At 38.4% G+C, this 17,050-nt stretch overlaps 1 protein-coding gene across 6 annotated transcripts in view; it reads left to right on the plus strand.

Annotated features, from left to right (window-relative positions):
• GAPVD1 (GTPase activating protein and VPS9 domains 1) overlaps positions 1-17,050 on the plus strand; it is a 71,829-nt gene that overhangs the window by 37,964 nt on the left and 16,815 nt on the right. The window contains exons 8-17 of one of the 6 annotated variants that reach the window (XM_019421142.2): positions 1,359-1,488; positions 2,626-2,751; positions 5,299-5,472; positions 7,098-7,238; positions 8,320-8,454; positions 8,927-9,046; positions 13,434-13,511; positions 13,647-14,017; positions 14,979-15,066; positions 16,072-16,152. In XM_019421142.2, the coding sequence (XP_019276687.1) occupies positions 1,359-1,488; positions 2,626-2,751; positions 5,299-5,472; positions 7,098-7,238; positions 8,320-8,454; positions 8,927-9,046; positions 13,434-13,511; positions 13,647-14,017; positions 14,979-15,066; positions 16,072-16,152 (1,444 nt within the window). Of the gene's footprint in view, positions 1-1,358; positions 1,489-2,625; positions 2,752-5,298; positions 5,473-7,097; positions 7,239-8,319; positions 8,455-8,926; positions 9,047-13,433; positions 13,512-13,646; positions 14,018-14,978; positions 15,067-16,071; positions 16,153-17,050 lie in introns of those variants that run through there. The other 5 variants (XM_019421143.2, XM_019421144.2, XM_019421145.2 and 2 more) reach the window with 5 other exon arrangements.

Below are 17,050 nucleotides of genomic sequence, written 5' to 3' on the forward strand. Positions count from 1 at the left end.
AACTGTCAGAATCAACTTTTTAGGAACTCCAGAATGTAATAAAAGCCTTACCAGAACCAGGGGAATGCTGAATGAGGAAAAACAACCACTGAATTTCAGCCAGGGAACTCTGTGGCACTCTGCCTTCCCTGTTAGCCTTCCCCCAGCTCACAGTTCTGGCAGCCTCGCGGACAGCAGCCTGTATCCCCTTGCAGGGCAGTCTCTCCACTGTGGTAGGAGGAGCCTTTTGTTTGCCGTTAATCAAATCGCTCTCTAGACCTTTGGATAGATTTTTCCTGAAGATTCTTTACACATTGCTCACTAGGAGTTTAAAGATCCAAGTTATCTTAAAAATACAAAATGTGAAAGTTTTATGTCCACGTTTAATTTCCAGCAAGTAGGAAAAAAAATTCTATTTTTAAATGACTTTAAAAGCATCACCTGAGTAAACGTATAGAGTCGTTAAAAACCCTTTAATTTACTCATTTAAATGCAGGGCCAAAAGCACCTAGAGCGGTTGTTTGTTTTTCCTTTTCATTGGAGGATACTATTCTTCCTTCATGTTTTACCAGTAGCCTAGGAGCACGGTGGCTGTGATTTTGAGTTCCGGGTGTGCTTAAAACATGCTGACTTCCAGCAAAGCCCTCAATTCTTCATTCAGTTGAAGATACACATATAAAGCTGAGTTACGAGGCTTGTGGGGATTGAAAAGTAATTATGTTATTTGGGAGTCATCTAACAAATAGAAAACATTTTTAAAAGGCCATCAGCTCTAAGCTAGAGATGGCTCTGAAAACACTGTAGCTTCTGGTATGGACTTTTGTGGCTGTGTATATGGTGATCAAGGCAAGGTTCAAACTAGACTGATTGAATTCTGATGCCTACAGGATAGTCTGTTCCTATGTTTTCTTTCTGTTGAATTAGTTTATTAACTTTTGAAAAAATGTACTGCAAATTTAATGTCATTTTACCGTGCAAAATGATTTCTGTGCATTTTTTTATTTAACCCTCAACAACTCCATGGCATGCATACTGTTACTATTGCTGTTTTAGAAATCAAGAAACTGAGGTTTAGGGTAAATAAATTTACCCAAGATTACATAGTTGGTATATGGCAGAACCAGACAGACCCCACTGCTGATTCCGAAGCCTTTTGATTTTTATGATCCTACCCACCAGTCACTGATACCTGATTGTTCAATCTCTGACACTGGGTGATGGAAAGGCATAGGTTCAGGTTTTTTTTAACTGATAAACTTTTATTCTAGGGGTACTTAAAAGCTTGATCAGAATCTCGTAATATGCATTTGTTGCGGTCTGTTTTCATATCAGTAATCTGTCTTTCAGTTGTGATAAACCAAAGGCATTTTATTTTTCAGGTCCTAAACATGCAACTTTCGGATGGAGGACAAGGAGATGTCCCTGTCGATGAAAACAAACTCCACGGTAAACCTGATAAAACCTTGCGCTTTTCCCTCTGCAGTGATAATCTGGAAGGAATATCTGAAGGTGAAGGGTTACTTCATTCAAAGAGTTGTGTGGTTCAAGTAATACTTTGTTTTGCGATCTTTAAAGGAGCCTTATAAATTATAATTATACCATCTGTTTCTCTCCCTGGGGAGAGTAATGAAGTTTTCTTCTAATGATCTTGAACAGTTGGCTATAAAGATTGTTTCTAGAATAAATTAAGATTTTAAGAAAAAAATTTAAAAAAGAAAAAGATTGCAAGAGACCTTTGATCGTATACAATGGAGAAGATATGTCTTTATTGAGGCTTGAATAATACCAAGTTTCTGTAGTATTGATATATACCAATGCTTATAGAGCTCCTTTAGAGGATAATGCATGTCTAAGTGGGAAATAAATGGACTCACTAGTATTTCAGGATGTTGTGTATACTTTTAATGTTCTGTATTTCTTTATTCACACACTCATACCTTGATAAAGCAGGAAGATAGAATGGAAGTAGGAATAAAATAGAAAGTTGAAAGCTAAGATTGAGAATTCATCATTTCATGGACAAGGACAAACTTTTTTAATGAAAAAAGCCCAAGTTTACTATCATTTCAAACATAAAATAATAACTTCTTTTTCTCTAACTTTTCAGAATAGGTAGTATATAGTCATTCTAGAAAATGCAGAACATAAATGGAATCATCTGTAATTTTACCATTCTATTAGTAACAGCAATTTGGTTTATTTATAGCCAAATTAGGTTTATGGTTTTTTGTAACCATTTTTTGTCTAACAGTATAGCAGTGATATTTCTCTTTGTAATTTAACATTCTTAAATAGCTTAGGTTTTTAATTTTTTTTCTTTAACTTCAAATTGGCATAATTTACTTAAACGTTCTTCTGTGGTTAAACATATAGGTTGCTTCCACTTTTCAAGAATTATAAAAAGCCCTTCAACAAGCAACCTTACATGAATTTTTGAATTGTTTTCTTAGGATAAATTCTTAGAAGCACAATTGCTGGCTTAAAGGGCATTTATATTTTTAAGGTACAAATGCAGTATTAAAAACACCTTAATAAAAACAAACAAATGAAAGCATCTTAATCTGTTGTCTGTTATCAAGGCATGAAAAGTTGCATGGTGGCTCACGAGTATTAAAAAGCTCACTCACAGTTGAAACATTTCTCTAGGTCCTTCAAATCGCTCCAATTCGGTATCTTCTCTAGACCTGGAAGGAGAGTCTGTATCAGAACTTGGAGCAGGACCTTCTGGGAGCAATGGAGTCGAAGCTCTACAGCTATTGGAGCATGAGCAAGGTAAAGTTAAGTTGAACACAGTTGCTCAAGTAGCAGAGAATTTACCTGGTTGCGAGATAAACTGTGTTTCCATGTAGGCTAGCTGTGTTCAGTAAAAGAATAAATTTAAGCTGATTATATAATGACCGTTAAACCTGCATTTATACATGGTTCTTTGAGTTCCTAAAAATGTTTGGATGGTAAATGAATTTTTTAGGCTTAAATTACATAGAATAATTAAAATGAATTGCTTGAATTCTATAATATTTGGCATTTTAGTTCTGTAGTACTGACATTTTAAAGGATATGAAGATAAATACTTAGGGCTTAAGGAACTTAAGATAGGGAGAGGATGGTACACAAATAATTAACAGTATCATAAAAGTGCTTTAGCAGTTCTGAATTAGAGATACATGTGGCTTAAAGTGTAGGGAAAAGCTTAGTGGGAAAAAATGCTAGCCTTAAAGTCTGGCTGGCATTGTGTTGGCAGAAACGAAAGACGGCATTCTAGGTGAAGGAATAGAGTAGTATAAGCAAGTCGTAGAGGTGGGAAACCATAGTACTTACTCAGGAACTAGCAGGTAGGGGAATAATGCGGGGTAAGGACTGAGAAGTAGATGGATCCCTTTTGTGCTCTAGGAAGATTAGTTTGAAAAAGTTGTTTGGATTTGTCCATTTAAAGATCATGGGGAGCCTGGGTGGCTCAGTCAGTTAAGCATCCGATTCTTGATTTAGGCTCAGGTCATGATCTCACAGTTCGTGGGATCGAGCCCCACCTGGGGCTCTGCACTGGCATTGTGGAGCCTGTTTGGGATTCTCTCTCTCCCCCTTTGTCTCTGTCCCTGCCCTGTTCATTCTTTCTCTCTCTCTCTCTCTAATAAGAAATAAATAAACTTAAAAAAAAGATCACTGATGGCCTTCAAAGGAGTGTTGACGGCAGATGCAGATCAACTGGGTCTGAGGCAATGATTCTGAGACCTGAGTGAGCATAGAAATTACCTGGGAAATAAAAAAAAAAAAAAAGGCCATTTCCCATATCTCATTTCCAGAAATCCTGGTGCATTCCATTTTTAGAAAGGAAAAGAGCGTTGCTAGTTGGGATATGTGTGGCTTGAATAAATGTAATGTTAAATTTTACTGAATTAGTTTGTCCTTGTGTCAATTAGGTTTAAATTTTCTGCAAATAAGAGAGAAACCTAGGGGCGCCTGGGTGGCTCAGTCGGTTAAGCGTTTGACTTCGGCTCAGGTCATGATCTCACAGTTTGTGGGTTCGAGCCCCGCGTCGGGCTCTGTGCTGATAGCTCAGAGCCTGGAGCCTGCTTCACATTCTGTGTCTCCCTGTCTCTCTGCCCCTTCCCTGCTCATGCTGTGTCTCTCTCTGTCTCAAAAATAAATAAACATTAAAAAAAAAAAATTAAAAAAAAAAAGAGAGAAACCTAAAATAGTAGCTTAAGACAGAAGTTGAAAGAATATCACCTTTTTTTTTTTTTTTTTTAAGTTTATTTATTTTGAGAGAGAGCATGAACAGGAGAGGGGCAGAGAGAGAGAGAGGGAGAGAGAGAATCCCAAGCAGGCTTCGCACTGCCAGTGTAGATCCCAATGTGGGGCTCAAACCCACAAACCAGGAGATCATGACCTGAGCCGAAAGCAAGAGTCGACGCTTAATCGACTGAGCCCCAGGCGCCCCCAAGAATATCACTTTTTTAACAAGCCCTCTAGGTGATTGATCTTGTAAGTGGTTGGTGGTCTACATTTTGTGAACACTAGGTTAAGAAGTAAATTGAGGCAAATTATAGACTGCTTGTCATTAGTCAAGGGAAGAGAGAAAACTAGTATCAGGTGGATGTATTCAAGTCAAACAAAAGTTTTTTTTTTTTAGTATGGGTTTATCAGTTGATTATCGCCAGAGTAATGCTACATACCAAACCACCTCAAAACTTAGTGACTTTACAACAATAAACATTTATTTGTGCTCTCAAGTCTGTGGGTCAGCTGGGAGGTTCTGATTTGGACTGGGCAAACTCATGTATCTATAGTCACCAGTAGGGAGCTCTGCTAATCTTAGCTGGGGGACAGTTGGCCCGTGAGGAGCTGCTCTAGGATGACCTTTGCTGTGTTTTGTGTGGTCCCTCATCCTCCAGCAGATTAACTTAAGCTTATTCTCATGGGAGAAGCAAGGGTGAAAAGAGAGCAGAAGTTTATAAGGACTTTTAAGGCCTAGCCTTGAAACTGGTACACTTCCTCCTTACTCTTTTGGCCAAAGCAAGTAACAAGGCCTTTGCAAAGACAAAGAGGGGAATGTTTCCCGTTTTTTTTTGTTTGTTTGTTTGTTTTTGTTTTTGTTTTTTATCAAAGTCACACTGCAGAAATTACCCCAGTTAATCTACCAGAAGTGGGGGTACATATTGCTGAAAGTTCAGAAGGTGAAAGAGTACATTTATAGGGCAATGATGCAGTGTTTTGGTACTGCATGCTCTGTGTTAATGATAAAATATGTATCTTTAAAGTTGATTTAAAAAATTATAGCTGTGCTAACATTTTTAAAGTGCTTAATTTTGTTTTTGATAGCTACAACACAAGATAATCTTGATGATAAGCTAAGAAAGTTTGAAATACGTGACATGATGGGACTGACAGATGATAGAGATATATCAGAAACAGTGAGTGAGACGTGGAGTACAGATGTCTTAGGAAGTGATTTCGACCCTAACATTGATGAAGATCGCTTACAAGAAATTGCAGGTAACTGCTGTTAAATTTCTCTGGAAGATTGGTATTTAGTTATTCATATCCACCTGCCCTTCATGGGTGGGAACTTCAGCCTCTGACAGACATGGTGTGTGTGTTCGCACTAACTGGGGAACTGAGAAAAGTGTATGTAACCAGGCACTTGTGTATTTTTTTTCTTTGCCTAAATGTAGGTAGTGTTTTCCCTGCCTGCACTTAACTCCCCCTCCCCCACCAAAAAAGAAACTAATCTTCTGAATTAGCTTCTTGTTTTCAGGACATAGTACATATTCTTAGGATATTCTTTTGAAACTAAGCACATTACGTGAAGATGGAAATTCTTAACAGATTATAGCCCTAAAACTTTCAGAATAATATAATATTGAGATTCTCCAAAAATTGAATTTAATGTGGCACCTGACTGGCTCATTCAGTAAAACATGTGACTCGTGATATCAAGTTCATGAGTTCAAGTCATAGAGCTTACTTAAAAAAAAAAAAAAAAAATTTCCCGGAAGGATTAATTCAGTTCCAAAGAGTAACTACTTTTTTCTTTTTTTTAGTACCAAGTTTATTGAGGTACAACGTCCATAATTTAAAATTCACCCTTTTTAGGATACCGTTTTGTGAGCTCTGAAAGGTTTCATACAGTCTCATAAGCACCATCTTCGTTTTCTCTTTAAATCATGGAACCTCTCAGGCAGATACAAGAGAGAATAAGGAACTCTGTGCACATCACTCGTTTTCAACTGTTACACAGACACAGGTGGCTGGTTTTGTTTCATCTCTTCTCTCACCCACTACCCTTTTATCCTCTCCCCAACCCAACCCAGTTCTGTTTAGGCAAGTTCCAGACATTATTTTATTTGTAATTATTTCACGATGTATCTTTAAAAATGTAACTTTTACCAGTAACCGTTTGCCAGAAGTTTTTTCAGGCACTGAAGTAGCATTGTTCTTTTATTAGGCGTAATCAGAAGTAGTGGAGCATTCTGAACTTGAGTATTTTTAACACAGGTGTATTATAATGTTCAGTCCTTTCTATTGGTATTTTTCAGTGGTGTAAATAGACTTGTTAATTGGTTCTGCATTACTTTGCTTCTGGTGCCAAAGTAGTATTTTTTCTGGCAATAAGCTCTCTTTGAGCAATGAGCTATATTTGCAGTGGAGTGAGCGTTCCAGAAGATGTGTATTTTCCTGCAAATATATTTTATTGCTCTGAATATGTGGCTGATGTGCCAGAAGAAAACGTATCTGGCCAGTATACCTTTCTGTGGTTAAGTGTCTCTGTTTGAGAGGTTTTAATCCCTGTTAGGACTGTACATTTTAGATACTTAGGGACACACGTAAAAATTTGCTAAAAAACCAAGATGAAAGCTAGCTGAAATGATCTAATGTGTGTTTTCTCTATGAAGAGTCCAAGGTGAACAGGAGGAAACTGAGGAAAAGGAGCATGTGCCTTTGTGACCAAAGTGGGAAATTTGTGATTTTAGTGGTGTTATTGATTGAAATCACACTTACCTTGGCTTCCTTCTTGTGGGTAGAGATTATGTGTTGGTTTAGCGTTTGGTCCTTCTCCATGATCACTGCTCTTTCCATCAGGATCTTCGTTAACCCTTTGCTCCCCACTGGTTATACAGGTGCAGCAGCAGAGAACATGTTAGGCAGTTTACTGTGCCTGCCAGGTTCAGGGTCAGTGCTTCTTGACCCCTGCACTGGTTCTACCATATCAGAGACAACAAGCGAAGCTTGGAGTGTAGAGGTATTGCCAAGTGACTCAGGTTAGTATGCCGTCATTGTTTGCTTTCTGATTTGCACAGAAGTTTTAAATGTAAGGTATCTTAATTTCTGTATCATGTACATTTTGTTAAGTGTGAGGCAATCACATTGCTAAGAATTTCAAATGGACAGTTAGGTTAAGGCATTTTCTGTCCATCAAGAAAAAATGCAGTGTTGCGGGACATAGGCAAAGATGGCAGGTGCTTTTTGACTCTGTGTGTAGTTACTTGTAAGCATTTGTTAGCAACTCACCGGAGTTCTGTGTGGGACATTGAGTTTGGTATCTCCCACTAACTCGTCACGAAATAGGAATAGCAGTACAACTTGGACCCTGAGCGGTTGGGTGTCTGGTAAGCATGCCTAGATTTATCCTGGGGAGAACTTGACTCTTTAAAAGGTATCTAGTATATTTTTGAAATGTACTGAAATTGAGACTCTGGAGTCCTGAGAATTATTTTGTGCAGGATTATCATAAATGCATATAAAGTGTTTTGTACTTTCTCTTTTCTTACGTATTGCATTTCTGCTTTGCTGATTATGAAGATAAATCTTTGCTTTCAATGAAATGTCAACTACCAAAATGCAGATTTAAGTAACTGTATGTCTGAATTACATTCTTTGTGATCTGCTCGGCTCAAGAATAGTTAAGTGATTCTGATATGTGTTTTATAATATTAATGCATTCAGACATGCTAACCTTTAGATAAGGAGACAGTAGGATTAGCTTACCATCTATTGAGCATCCATAGGAGTTATTTTTTAGAAAATAGTTGGTTTAATGCTAAGCTATTCTGTATTTTCTTGTTGAGTTTACTTGTTAACCAACAGCATACTTTATGAGATTAGTGATCTGCAGGCGGAGTTTTCACTTTTGCACGATAGACTGGCTCATATTGGGATGAAAATCACAACCTCAACTTCTTTAACACTCGATCTGATCAGCTGTGCTAACTGGCCCAGACTTAGAAATCTGTTTACAATGATTTCATTCATGCTCTGGTAGCTTTCCTCATCTGGGTCACAAGCTGAAACTGTGGCATACTAACAGAATCACTAATGTGGCGCCTCATGTCTTCTATTTAGAGGCCCCGGATCTAAAGCAGGAGGAACGTCTACAAGAACTGGAGAGCTGTTCTGGACTGGGCAGCACATCTGATGATACGGATGTCAGGGAGGTCAGTTCCCGCCCCAGCACACCAGGCCTCAGTGTTGTGTCGGGTATGTCTGTCTTGTTTTAAGGAATAAGGATTGCAAGGTGTGTTCCCACCTCCCCATTTATAAAATTGCTAACAGAGAGAGATGTTTTATTTACGAGTTGAGGAATTTTCTGGAAACAGAATTGTTTCTGAGGGACCTTAAATCTCTGAGAACTTAATACGTGGCTCTATGGAGTCTGTTGAAGTAATTGGCCAACGGTCTGTGCGTGTTCTCTCTCTAATTCTATCTGTTCTTGGTGGCCTCTGCTACTGTATTTAGATACCACATGATACTTGTGATTATGTTGTACAAATCAAGGTAAACGTATTTAGGCAGTAGTACAATAAAAAGGATATGATACCCAACGTCTCACATGTATAAAACTGGGACACAAAAAATTTGAGAATATTTACATTTCTCCAAACTTCATATACTTTTTGTGTGGTTATTTTGTTCTTCTTGCTATTTATTTTTTACTTTATTTATTTTAAAGGCATAAGTGCAACCTCCGAGGATATTCCCAATAAGATTGAAGACCTGAGATCTGAGTGCAGCTCTGATTTTGGGGGTAAAGATTCTGTCACTAGTCCAGACATGGATGAAGTAACTCATGGTAAGAAGTAGAAATGAGAGTGACCTAAAAATGATCCCATTCATGGGTGACATTGGCAGTCTTCCGTGTCTGTTGGTGATAGTACCAGTTGTTCTAGCACTTTGGGGCATGATTTGGCAGCAGGATAGAAGGCCTTGAAAATTCAAAACTCAATGTGGTTCAGTTAGTCCACTTTAGGAATGAATCGTAAGGAAACAGTTCCATGTATGCAGAAAGTCTTGTGCTTCTAATAGCATTTATACTGGTGTTGTCCATAACATTTATACCGGTGTTCTCCATAACATTGATTCGGCAGAAAACAAGAAACAACCTGAGAATTGGAAACTAGAATTCCTACATGCATTTTGATGCAACCACTCAGAATTTATGCAACTGGATTTTAAATCCTCTAAAGCATGTGAAATAACATGGAAAATTTTGGAAAATTTATCCTAAAGAACTTCCACATATAAGATAATGAAACATTACAAAACCGATCATAGAGAAAGTTCAGGAAAGAACTACCAAAATGCTAGCAGTAGTTTTTTGTACTGAGTACTGGGTTTTTAGATTCTTTTTCTTTTTTATAAAAAAATTCTTTGTTTTTTCTGAACCAAGGTTTCTGATCCTCCACACTATTGGCATTTGGGGCCAGGTAACTCTTTTGTTACGCAAGCCCGTTCTGTGCATTATAGGATGTTTAGTGGCATCTCTGGCCTCTACCAGGAGCACAGCACCCCTCTTCTTCCGCTCTGGTTGTGACAACCAAAAATGTCTCCAGATAGTGCCAAATGATCCCTTGGGGCACAAAGTAGCCTGATTTGAGAAGTACTGTTCTAAATGAGCAATTTTCAGAGTATAGTCTTCATGGACCACTAAGGGCCCTTAAGGCCCTTTTGGGGGCTGCAGGGTATGATGTCAGAACTGTTTTCATAATAGTAAAAGGTTGTTGTCTTTTCTCTGTGTCGACATTGACACTGATGGTGCACAGGCCAAGGTGGGTAAATTTGCTGGAGCCTTAGCATGAAGCAGAGCAGTGATAGCAAAGTCTTAGTGGTCACTGTATACTCCGTTAGTTAGAAAGCTTTACTTAGAGTGTCTTTCATGAAGCAGTAAAAATTATTTAATTACATCTCAACCCTGAGTACACATCTGTCTAAAATTCTGAGGAAATATGAAATACCCCTAACGCATTTCTCCTGCATTCTGAAATGTGGTGAAGTGTCTCAAGGAAAAGCACTTGTATGGTTATTGGAGCTGTGAGCTTAACTAGCTGTTTCTTTTCTTGTTTGTTCTTCACAAAACACCATTTTTGCTTGAAAGAATGACTGACAAAAACTGTAGTTATTCAGATTTGGGTATTTGGCAGGCATTTCTTGAAAATTAACAGAGTGAGCCTATCGCTTCAAGGAAAACAACTGACAATAGACTTTATTGCCAATGATAAAATTCACGCTTTCATATAAAAATCAGAATTTCGGAAAACTTGTATCCACCTCCATGACCTTGACAGCTTTCTGATACGTAAAGACTTTTCTGGGGAGATTGGTGGTATTATTAAGATTGTGGTTTTTTAATATTATGTATTGAAATGTGTCAACCTGTGGAAGATCTGTGTATCTAATTACACCAATATTTTCCAGGTGATGAATACATGATGTTACAAAAATCATTTAAAGTGCAAGAGAGACAGACCAACTAATTTTAATGTAACAGAGTACAAAAAGTTCATTGATTTGGTGTCACATTCCAAATTGTAGCTTACCTTTAAAATACTCCTTGTCAAGGGGCGCCTGGGTGGCGCAGTCGGTTAAGCGTCCGACTTCAGCCAGGTCACGATCTCACGGTCCGTGAGTTCGAGCCCCGCGTCAGGCTCTGGGCTGATGGCTCGGAGCCTGGAGCCTGTTTCCGATTCTGTGTGGCCTTCTCTCTCTGCCCCTCCCCCGTTCATGCTCTGTCTCTCTCTGTCCCAAAAATAAATTAAAAAAAAAAAAAAAAAAAAAAAATACTCCTTGTCAAGATTTGGTGTGGTAGCACAGAAGAATGTCCCCAGTTATCTGAAAAGGCTGTTATATTAAAATATCTTCCCATTTCCAACTACATGTCTGTGTGAGGCCAGCTTTATATACTTCAACCAGAATACATACCGCAACAGATTGAAAGTAGAAGCATATGAGAATCCAGAGGTGTTCTGTTAAGCCACATGTTAAAGGAATTCGTAAAAATGTCAGTGTCACTCTACTTGTTTTTTACTTTGGGAAATACTTTTTCATTAAAAAAGAGTTATTTGTGTTACCATTTAATGGATATGTTTAAATGAATTAATATATAAATATTTATGTTTGTTTTCAGTTGTAATTTATGATCTGGTAACCATCAATAGGCACAACCAACATAAACAGGCTCTGAGGGGCAATAGTTTTTAAGAATGTCAAAGTGTCCTAACAACAACAACAAAAGAATGTGAGAGAGTCCTAAGACCAAAATGTTAGAACTGATATTCTAAGCTGCCTTTCATAACAATACACTATTTTTATAATTTTAATAAAGGAAGGTGAATATAAGACCTAGAACAAAAGAAGAATCAAAAGGCTTAAAATCCAAGTACTAGCATTCATTATCATGAAAGAGCTCAGACTCAAAAAGTTTAGAGTAATAGTTTCTTTTATATATTTAAAAATTTTAGCCTCTACATACTTAATTAGCTGTTTCAATATTTCTGATTTTGGCTGTGTAGACATATGCTTAGAGGAGTCATTTTTACTCTGTAGCTGAAAATACTTCGAGTTTGTTTTGTGGTGTAATGTAGTATTATTATTCATTTTTGTTATGAGTTCTTTTATAAATTGTCATTTGCTGAGAACAATATCAGAATTTCAAATTTTACAACTTTCTATTTATACTCCTTCTAGGTAATATTGCCCTTACTTTTATAGGTAGAAGGAAGACGAGACTCAGGGAAGTTGTGACATTCTGAAGATTTTGATGTGATTTACATTTTTTGGCTCTACTCTTTACATTAAATATAATACAGTTTGGCCATTAAAAGTAATCAACATGAGGATGCTAGACCACTTAAATGTCATTAAAATCCATGTAGGTAGATAAAAACATACCATGAATTTGAAGTAATGAGAATATATTAGGTTCTTTTTTTGTTTGTTTGTTTATTATTAAAAAAATTTTTTTTTAACGTTTATTTTTGAGAGACAGAGACAGAGCACAAGCGGGGGAGGGGCAGAGAGAGAAGGAGCCACAGAGTCCGAAGCAGGCTCCAGGCTCTGAGCCGTCAGCACAAAGCCCGATTTGGGGCCTGAACTCACAAACTGTGAGATCATGACCTGAGCTGAAGTTGGATGCTTAACCAACTGAGCCACCTAGGTGCCCCCTAAATGTTTATTTATTCCATTTGAAAGTGTGCACGAGCAGGGGAGAGTCACAGAGAGGGAGAGAGAGAGAGAATCGCAAGTAGGCTCGGCACTATCAGCTTGGAGCCCAACGTGAGGCTCAATCTCACAAACTGCAAGTCCATGCCCTGAGCTGAAATCAAAAGCCAGATACTTAACCAACTGAGCCACCCAGGTGCCTTGTTTTCTCCCTCCCTCCCTCCCTCCCTCCCTTCCTTCCTTTTCTTTCTTTTTCTTTCTTTCTTTCTTTCTTTCTTTCTTTCTTTCTTTCTTTCTTTCTTTCTTTTTCTTTCTTCTTTTCTTTTCTTTCCTTCTTTCTTTCTCTTTCTTTTCCTTCCTTCCTTCCTTCCTTCCTTCCTTCCTTCCTTCCTTCCTTCCTTTCTTCCTTCCTTCTTTTCTTTCTTTCTTTCTTTCTTTCTTTCTTTCTTTCTTTCTTCTTTTCTTTTCTTTCCTTCTTTCTTTCTCTTTCTTTTCCTTCCTTCCTTCCTTCCTTCCTTCCTTTCTTCCTTCCTTCTTTTCTTTCTTTCTTTCTTTCTTTCTTTCTTTCTTTCTTTCTTTCTTCTTTCTTTTCCTTCCTTTCTTTTCTTTCTTTCTTTCTTTCTTTCTTTCTTTCTTTCTTTCTTTCTTTCTTTCTTTCTTTCTTTCTTTCTTTCTTTCTATGTTTATTTATTTATTTATTTTGAGAGAGAGTAAAGAGGACCAAGCAAACAAGGGAGGGGCAGAGAGAGAATCCCAAGCAGGCTCCTCCCTGTCAGGGCAGAGCCCGAAGGGGGCTCGAACTCCCGAACCATGAGATCATGACCATCTGAAATCCAGAGTTGGATGCTTAACTGACCAAACCACGCAGGCACCCCACATTCTTTTTTTTTCCTGATATGCCCCTCAAGTTTTATTGATCAGAAAAGGAAAACCTTGGAAGAATGCTAGAACCTTTTTCACTGTGTAGGAACTCTTACTGAGTGATGAGTTCTGATTTCTTACAGTTTGCCTGTTTGTTTTAGGCGCCCACCAGCTGACCTCTCCTCCTTCTCAGTCAGAGTCTCTACTTGCCATGTTTGATCCACTGTCTTCACATGAAGGTAAACTAGTCAAATGAGCTTTTTGACTCTTACCCTGGGCAGGAGAACAGAGCCAAAATCCTTTGTTAATGCCTTTTTTGGCATTAAAATGCCTAGTTCTGTCTCAGTTGCAAACTTTTTTTCCTCTTGTTCCAGGGGCTTCTGCTGTGGTAAGGCCAAAGGTTCACTATGCCAGGCCATCGCATCCACCACCAGATCCCCCAATCCTGGAAGGAGCTGTGGGAGGAAACGAGGCCAGGTTGCCAAATTTTGGTTCCCATGTTTTAACTCCAGCTGAGATGGAAGCATTCAAGCAAAGGCATTCATACCCTGAAAGATTAGTTCGCAGCAGGAGCTCTGATATAGTCTCATCTGTCCGGCGACCTATGAGCGATCCCAGCTGGAACCGACGTCCAGGGAACGAAGAACGAGAACTCCCTCCAGCTGCAGCCATTGGTGCTACTTCTTTGGTGGCTGCACCTCATTCATCATCTTCATCCCCGAGTAAGGACTCCTCAAGAGGAGAGGTATGGGACACAGGCCATATCGAAGAATTGTGCTGATTGTGGTCAGCTTTAGTGTTCTGCCTGGCTGTCTTGTTATCTGAAATTAACATGGCATATATAAATCTAAGAGGAAGGACAGACAGTAGTCATGATTAAGGGTGATCTGTCCATCTAGTTTGTTCACAACTGTGGTCCATGGGAAACCTGTACTGTTTTGCTTTTGTAGTAATATGTTATGCATTTTTGTGACACTTTCAACTTTTCTGCAAGCAATTTTTTATTTAATTTCATTTAAACCTTACAGTTTCCTTCTGAGTTGAGAAAGTAAATGATTTGTCTGAGGCCACATGATAGGCCAGTAAAGGAATTACAGTTTCTGCTCTTTGACATGTGATCTTAATAACTCATTATAATTGGTGATCAAAACAAGAACTCTGAAGTTGGTTGGATCTGGGTTTGAGTCCCAGCTATGCCACAGGCAGACTATGTAACTTTGGGGAAGATGGGGAGATAACCTTTTTTAGCCCCTTATTTCTCATCTATAAAAAGTTTAATAGTAGTATTTATCTCCTAAGGTGACTGTGAGGTTTAAGTGGGACTATATATATCCTTACACTCAATATTTGTCACGCAGCGCATACTCAGTTTTATTAGTACTACTGCTGCTGTCGTCTCTGCTACCCCTCTAGACTTTATTTGCATTACGCTTACACCTTCCCTAAGTATTTATTGAGTGCCTGCTGTATGCTAGGCTCTGTATTAAGGTTTCAGTTTATTAACAGTAATGAGATGGTGCCTGCCCTCAAGCAGATCATAGTCTGGTGCTTAAAAGGTGTACTTCCATATTTCAGAAGCGATAAGAACAGTTTGCTTTTAAGACAAACAAGAGTGGTTTTTGTATTTCACAGACAAACTGAAATCCTTTTCATAGTAATTTATCCTGCTGTCCAACTCCAAATAAAGCATCAAACTTTTTCTACAGACTGAAGAACGCAAAGATAGCGATGATGAGAAATCAGACAGGAACAGACCTTGGTGGAGAAAACGTTTTGTTTCTGCCATGCCTAAAGGTAATTTTATAAAATATTAGAATTATATTAGCAACAAGAAGCAAAGCCCCCAAATCTCTTCCAGAGAGCCAGTATGTCAACTTCTCTGTGAGGCTTGCTGGGCCTAAGTTTCTAGCTGTTTTGAGGGTATAGAGAATGGTTTCACTCAGGTGAATGCTAAGACAGACCTTTAGAAATGATAGTTCTTGTTCATTGCATGAAGTGGTAGTGGTTTCATACATGGAAGTCAGGCCGGTGACGGTTGTTTAAATATCATATATTGTTGAAGTTAAAGATAGGACTTTTGACATATGTATTGCTAATAATTATTGCAGGAAAAAGGGGTGCTATTGGTAATAAAACATTGAAAATTTATCCTTTACATTCCTGGAATAACTTAAGCTTTTTATGGTTATGTTCGTTGAGAATGTTTATATCCTGAATATTAGTGAGTATTTTGGAAGGCAGTTGTATAAAATCGTTTTATTTGCTTTCTCTTTTTTTTTTTTTCCTTGTGAATAGCCTGGCATTGTACCAGTAGATATTGAGAATTGAGTTGACAAAAGCGTCTCTTCCTGCAAGGAGAGATCGTCCAGGATTAAAGCTAGGGACTTCTTCTGAAGGCCTCTTCTCGGCACTGTGGCACTCAGGAGCTGAGGAACACTGCTTTCACGCCGCACTCAAGCCCACTTGATGAGGAGAGAATGAGACTGAGAGCTTTGAGTGTGTTGTTTTTGAGCAGAGGTTAAGAGGCAGTGGTTTTGATTTAGTCCCAATAGATCCGAATTAAATCATTCTTCCTGTGGCAGATGACCCCAAAGCAGATTCTGCAAGCTTCTGTAAGAACCTTCAATGCTATCTTAAGAACGATGATCAGTTGACACTCGGGATTTCTTAGCTTTTAAACTTTTCACCTTCCTTTCACTTAGAAATGTTGGCACACCAGTTAATACTCCAAAATGACTGCTGTCTTCCGAGTAGTGCAGTATGTTATATGTCACACTACTGACTTTATTTAATTTCCAGCTCCTATACCATTTAGAAAGAAAGAAAAACAAGAAAAAGACAAAGATGATCTGGGGCCTGACAGATTCTCAACACTCACAGGTTTGTAGACCATGGACTTCCTGGCTCCTTCATTCCCAGAGCACATATTTCATAACACTTTTTCTTGGGTGCCATAAGCGTTGCCTTTCTAGAAGAATGTGTTTGTGTGTGTACAGTGGGGAGTATGTTCTTCATAGCTCTGTGGTATCCAGTTGGTGGCCACAGTGAATCTCAGTGTGCTCTTCCTGCAGACCGCCACCACCATCATCATCCTCATTATCATAACTTCTGTTTATGAGGAGGCTCCTGATCCTGGGCCTCTAGGCATTCCCTACAACTCGACATGTCAGTGGGATGATGACACGCAGTGCCTTTTAGGAGAGTGTGGTGATGGTTCTAGTGCGATGCATGCCACATCTTTGGAACGTTGATTGTATAGTTTTCGCTAATGTTGATCAGAGAATTCTAAATTTATTTCCATCTATAGTTCTTGATTATTCGGGATCATAGGGAAATTCTGCTTGACCTAATCATTTCCTTTTTGTGTGATAAAATGTTCAAACAGTATCATAAATTTATGAACTTTGCCAGTTTTTTACAGCTTGAATCCTTTTAACATTGCTGTCTGGCCCAAGGAAAAGACACCTAGGGGTTGGGTTTTACTTTATTCAGCATTTGTATTTTTGCAGCTTTCTGTTTGGCATATTATGAATGAGCACCCTAAAAGGAATGAGTTTGAGGAGTAGTGTTAATGACCCAAGCTTGAGTCTGATAGCTTTGTACTGTTTCCAAGGACTGTCGAGCATCTAGAGGGAAATTAATTTCTCACCTCCTTTTTTTCTTACCTTTATTTTCAATTATGTTATCCCACTAAGTTAAAATGAAGATTTTTATTAAAAAAAGGCATAGGTTTCCAAAGAACATCCTCCTCAGAGAGCTCAGTATAGTACAGGTAGAA

Source organism: Panthera pardus, unplaced genomic scaffold (assembly GCF_024362965.1).
Source record: "Panthera pardus isolate Hobbes unplaced genomic scaffold, ASM2436296v1 HiC_scaffold_20, whole genome shotgun sequence".
Classification (NCBI taxonomy): Eukaryota; Metazoa; Chordata; class Mammalia; order Carnivora; family Felidae; genus Panthera; species Panthera pardus.